General features: G+C 59.2%; 1 protein-coding gene across 1 annotated transcript in view; it reads left to right on the top strand.

Moving 5' to 3' along the window:
• The first annotated feature begins 1,111 nt into the window (after positions 1-1,111).
• The window catches only part of CORO6 (coronin 6), an 8,049-nt gene continuing 3,160 nt past the window's right edge, over positions 1,112-6,000 (top strand). Inside the window, exons 1-5 of the mRNA XM_011990369.1 lie at positions 1,112-1,318; positions 2,580-2,779; positions 4,237-4,359; positions 4,778-4,907; positions 4,996-5,177. Coding sequence (XP_011845759.1) covers positions 2,582-2,779; positions 4,237-4,359; positions 4,778-4,907; positions 4,996-5,177 — 633 coding nt within the window. The 5' untranslated portion in view covers positions 1,112-1,318; positions 2,580-2,581. The remainder of the gene's footprint in view (positions 1,319-2,579; positions 2,780-4,236; positions 4,360-4,777; positions 4,908-4,995; positions 5,178-6,000) is intronic.

Below are 6,000 nucleotides of genomic sequence, written 5' to 3'. Positions count from 1 at the left end.
AGCCACCTGGACTCTTCCTGAGAAACAAAGGAGCCTTGTGGGGCCCTTCATGGTTTCTACCACCTTCCCTCCCCTTTCTCCCCAGTGCTGGTATCTGCCCTCCGGAACGCTGTGTTCCATTCACTCGCTCCCAGGTGTGCCCTGGAGAGTGGGAAGGAATAACTGGTCCCAGATGCCCCTATGATCCAAGGGAAGAAATCCAGACAATGTGAAGACACTGGGTAGACTGGAGCTACGGGACTGGTTGGTCTTCACTGGCTGTATTTTGATTAGTTTATCTTTAATCTCCTTGACCTCGGTCAGCATTCAGTTCTGTGGATATTGGGGGATATGGGGGAAGCTAACCTGGAACACAGTTGGGCACCAATTCAAACAAGGCCCAGAAAACATCAGGGGTCTGCCCTCTGGGCTGGCTTCTCTGACCCCTAAAATGTGACTAGAGACCTGTGCCAGCCTCTTCCCCCGGCATCTGGAGGGGAGGGAGTGTCAAGGTGGGTTCACTTTACACTCAGTCCTCTCCTTGGTCTTTCAGCTGCTTCCTGCCCTGGTCCATGGAATCCCCTCTAATGGGGTGAAATGCCTAGCACACAGCCAGCATTTTAGGTTTCTCAAATGATCGCTATTGCCATTCATAACAATAACATTCGCAGCCCGGTGTCGGGTGCCCTCGCACTTGCCCTAGATCAGCCTGGGACCTCATCCTCTAGGGCCTCTTTCCCCCAGGGAGGCCTGGACGTGCAGTCCCGCAGTCCCGGCCGGTCGGGACAGCTAAATTGGGAGCGCGATTGCGGCTGGAATGCGGGCGGAGGCACCTGATCTCGCACGGCTGCCGGCTCTAGGGGAGCACTCCCCCTCGTCGGTTCCCTCTCCAAGCGTCTTGCTCTGGGTCTGCGAACCCGAGCCTCCCCAGCTTACCCGGGAGTCACGGAGGGAGGGAAAGAGCGTGCGTACCCAGCACACTGCGGCACACTTACTTTTGATGCTTTTCCGAGGCCAGCGGAAGCTCGGAGCGCGGTCGGGGGCGCTCGACTTTCCCGCCGCTAGAGGGGGCGGGGCAACTTTGGTTCTGGCCCCGCCCCTAAGCTAGTACCCACCCCCTCAGGTTGATGGCAGCAGCAGCTGGGGCTGCAGCGGCGCCGGGCCCTGGAGAGCCGCAGGCAGCGGCCTGAGTGTGGAGCCGGACACCCGGGTCCCAGATACTACGGACACCCGGAGAGCCGGCTCCTTCGCTCTGACGACTTCTTCGGCCCCCTACGCACTCGGGCCCCCTCCGCAGAGGATTCGCAGCGTGAGCGCCCCGCAGCCCGCTCAGGACCAGGTACCCAGCCCCCCACACGCGGCCGCCACCGCAGCCGGCGGAGCGGGCGGGGTCCCTGAGGGGCAGAGGTCTGCGCCCCCTCCCCCCGCGCCGCCAAATTCGGTTTCGGGCGGGGAGGACGTGGTGTCTATATTTGGCCAGCGCTCCCGGAGGGCGCAGACACCTCGTCTCGCAAGAACGCAGTGCTGGGGCAGGAGGCTGGAGAAGGGTGCGGGGAGGCCGGGCCTCAGGCTCGGGGCCGCAGACGTGCCTTGAAGGGCACGCGGATGCTGGGGCTGGGGTGCGGCAGGAGCTACTGGCTGGGGCTTTGGGAGTACTCAGTGTGTCATCTAGAGAGGCCCTCGCTGAAGAAAAGGCACCACACCCTCCCCATCCCTGCAAATCTGGCCTGACCGCGGAGGGGGCAGGGGTGGAGGATGGGGTTGAGGATCCCCCCCAAGAAGAGTTCACTAGGAAGAAGGCCCAGCCAGGGCAGGGGACCCAGAGGAGAAACCGGACAAGCGTATGGTAGGCAAAAGCCGGAAGACCATGATCAGGGCTCCCTGGAGAAGCCAGTGCAGAGAGGAGTGGGAGAAGAGGGACCCACCTCACTCTGTGCTGCCACCCGTCCACCCACAAGGCATGGGATGAAAACAGTAGCAGAAAGGACTCAGGTTGGCTGACAGGAGGAAATTCCCCCTTGGCAAATTTTTAGAAAAAGGCAAAACCCCATCTGCCTGAACTATTCCAGAGATGCAAGTTCGGGATCCTGTGGTGGTGCAGTCCTGGCCCCATACCTGGCTTTAAGCCAAGATCCAATGGTCAAGGCCTCTGCTTCTGGACAGGGTGCCTCTGGGAGCTACAATCACTTCCGTGAAGAGATGCTCATCAAGACTGTAGGAGCGGGGTTGGGGGGTGGGGGATGGGGGCGGGCAATGTGGCATTGAGGCTCCTCCTAAAAACATTCCAACGTCCAGAAAGCTTTCAGTCCGTTAGGCTCCACAATCCCCTCAGCCTGGGTCTCTATGGAAAGGTCAGGCCCCAAATCCTAGCCCCTTACAGTAAACAGCATTTTACACAGCAAAATAACTTTCCCATACTCTGACCACCTTGAAGAAAGCTCCCTGCTTCTAGGACCAGACACTATATGGACTTATACCGGACTCCTGACCACATAACCCTTCTCATCAGCCACCCCGCCACTCCTCCTCCCTCCCACAGCTCACAGGACTAAGGACCAAAGGCATTTCTGGGCACTGAGATCCTACCTCTCTGCCCACAGCTATGAGCAGACGTGTGGTTCGGCAAAGCAAGTTCCGCCATGTGTTTGGGCAGGCAGCAAAGGCCGACCAGGCCTATGAGGACATCCGTGTGTCCAAGGTCACATGGGACAGCTCCTTCTGTGCCGTCAACCCCAAATTCCTGGCCATTATTGTGGAGGCTGGAGGCGGCGGTGCCTTCATCGTCCTGCCTCTGGCCAAGGTGAGAGACCAGGGAAAGGAAGCAAGTGGGAAGACACTGGCTGGGGCCCCTGGGAACTCCCAAGGCAGCCTGTGTTCTCACCTAGTTGCATTCCACAGTCAGGAGAAGTGTCTGTGTGGATTGTCTCCTCCCTATTCCCCAAGCCCTCAAGGACCAGAGGGGAGGCCACCCCACCCCACCCTAACATCAGGGTGGCCTACTCCCACTCCCTAGCCCTCCCACCTCTCCACGCACCACCCCATTCCCAGCAGGGACCAGGAGGGGAGCCGGGTGATGGAGATGGTTGGGACACAGCACAGCCAAGCCTGGCCAGATTCCATCACTGCCTCTCCTAATGCCGCATCCCCTCATGTTTTGGGTGTGGAAAACCTCCTCCCTAGCCCAAGATGACCATTTGATTAAGTCACATCTCAGAGCAGCGAACTGAGGACAGGGTCAGGCTCTATCCAAAGAGTCCCTGGCTACCTCCAAGGGCTCTTGCAGTGAAATAGAAAGAAAGGGAAGGGAAAGGAAGGGGAACATGATACATGAGGCCAGAGCCCTCCTTACCCTTAGGATGGGGACCAGGCAATGACTGCCATGTTAGCTTCATAACCTTAAGCCCCTTGGCCATCCACATCCCAAGGATGACTCCCCCCCACCCCCAAGATATGACCCTGACCTGGATTCTGGCCCCTACACCTTGTTAGGGGAGGCTCCACAGGGGGCAGGGTCAGGAAGAGGCCTGACAAAGCCAGTGACTCACCCTAGACAATGCAGACACCATCCTGGGACACAGGCCCCAGGGCTCAAATTTCAGCTGGAGCTGCCTCCTCCCCCAATATGTCTGCTCTTTCAGTACCACATAGCCACCCTCTCCCCCGCTGCCTGGTCTGGACTAGTGCCTGTCCCTGCAGAAGTCTCAGAACCCCACAAGCAGCCTGTGAAGACCAAAAAATAGGTGGGCCCCCAACTCCCATTTGGCGATAGTAGGCACCAGGAATGCTTGCTGCTTGTGGTTCCAAGGTGAAAGTGGTTCACAAGGAAGAGATCTGCCAAGGGAGGCCAGGAAAGGGAGGCCAGTCCAGCGCTACACTATTACCTTACCTTGACCTCTTCCACCAGGAGAATCCCACAGACATTTCGGTAGGAGAACGGGCTGAAGAACAGCCTCCTCCAAGTAGGTGTCTTTGGAAGCGCACTGGACTGGAAAGTTCAAATCTCAGCTCTATGAGTATCTTGTTGTGTGTCCTTGGTGAGGCCATCTTACCTCTCTGTGTCAGAATCCCTAATATTAAACTGTTTCAACTCTGCCTTCAGTAAAGTGCAGCAAGTGGACTGGATGGTGTTAGAAATGTGGAGAGGGATCTGCAAAAAGAAAATAGATAATAGGGAATTGAGGTGTAAGCAGATCTGCTACCCACCCCCTAAAAACCACATAGGAGAGTAGCCCCACATCTTCCTCTCCAACCCCTCAGACAGGGCGAGTGGATAAGAACTACCCACTGGTCACTGGGCACACTGCCCCTGTGCTGGATATTGACTGGTGTCCACACAATGACAATGTCATCGCCAGTGCCTCAGACGACACCACCATCATGGTAGGAGCCAGGGGGCTACTGCTGGGCAGTTGAGCAGGGGAGCAGGGAAGGCTGCCTCACCTGTGCTGGGGAAGGTGCTAAGGGTGGTAATAAGGGAGGTGCTTGGTCCCAGAGCCCTGCCCTGCCCAGCTCCCAGACTATTTTTAGCTACATGCCTACCCCTTCCCAGGATGCACTGCTTAGGACTAATTATAGCCATGGCCAACGTGGTGCCTGCAGAGCAGCAGGGCAGCGCTCTGAAGTCTCCCTGCTGGAGTGAATGGGAGGTCTCTGGAGAGCTGGCAGTGCCCCCTCCTGGCTCTCAGCATGCGCCACCACATCTTGCCCTGCATTTCACCCTTACCACTCAAGAGAGCCGGCAGGGAAGCACAGGGTGGCTCCTTATTCCACCCACCATATGCCTTTTCTTCCTACCCAGGTGTGGCAGATTCCAGACTATACCCCCATGCGCAACATTACGGAACCTATCATCACACTTGAGGGCCACTCCAAGCGTGTGGGCATCCTCTCCTGGCACCCTACTGCCAGGAATGTCCTGCTCAGTGCAGGTCTGGGGGCAAGGGAGGGGTCCCCCATAGATGGGTGGGTGGTGGCAAAGGCGGGACCCAGGTGACCATGCCTGGCCACTCTGGGCAGGTGGTGACAATATGATCATCATTTGGAATGTGGGCACCGGGGAGGTGCTGCTGAGCCTGGATGATATGCACCCAGACGTCATCCACAGTGTGTGCTGGAACAGCAACGGTAGCCTGCTAGCCACCACCTGCAAGGACAAGACCTTGCGCATCATTGACCCCAGAAAAGGCCAAGTGGTGGCGGTGAGTGCCTGGCCTAGCCACTCCCCAGCATCCCCTGACCAGTGGCCAGCTGTCAGCACCTTGTACCCACCATTATCAGAGCCCCTGGTCCTGGCTTTCACCTGTCACATCCCTGCTCCAGAGACTAGCCCTCTTCCCCCGTCTCTGCAACCACAGGTCTCTGCCCTAAGTAAGCCCCCAGCCTGCAATTCTCTGCCCGGCTCCTGTTCCCTCCCCTCCCTTGCATCTCAGAAGCTCAGAGAAGGGCTCCTCGCTTTGGGATTGAGGAGGGGAGAAGCTGGAAACTCCACCCTCCCACCAGAACCTGCATGAAACCTGAGCTCCCGGACCCCTCTCCTCTCAGCCGGCACCCAGACGCATCTTCCAGGGTCTGGGGCCTGACACTGGCTCGAGGGCTGGCCCTTTCTCCTTGTGGACCCGCTGGGCGGGGGATGGGAGGCAACCCTCGCATGTTGCTTATCCCAGCCGGGTGCCCTGGGTGGGCGGAGGCCCTGGCCTCGCCGGCCTCAGTCTAACCTGGGGTGCGGGTGCGTGGGCCGCTTGCATGTCTGCGTGGAGCACAAGCGCCGAGCGCGGTCGGGCGGGCGCGCGGGCGCTCTAACCCACTAACCCCGCGAGCAGGAGAGAGCCCGGCCTCACGAGGGCGCCCGCCCGCTGCGGGCTGTCTTCACCGCAGACGGGAAGCTGCTCAGCACCGGCTTCAGCAGGATGAGTGAGCGGCAGCTCGCGCTCTGGGACCCGGTAGGCCAGGCCGCGCCGGGCGCGCTAGCTCGCTCCTTCGCTGGGTCCGCCGGGAGCGCCTTCCCTGGCTGTGGCTGGCGCC

Source organism: Mandrillus leucophaeus, unplaced genomic scaffold, assembly GCF_000951045.1.
Source record: "Mandrillus leucophaeus isolate KB7577 unplaced genomic scaffold, Mleu.le_1.0 Scaffold379, whole genome shotgun sequence".
Classification (NCBI taxonomy): domain Eukaryota; kingdom Metazoa; phylum Chordata; class Mammalia; order Primates; family Cercopithecidae; genus Mandrillus; species Mandrillus leucophaeus.
This window is presented reverse-complemented; position numbering and strand designations above follow the sequence as displayed.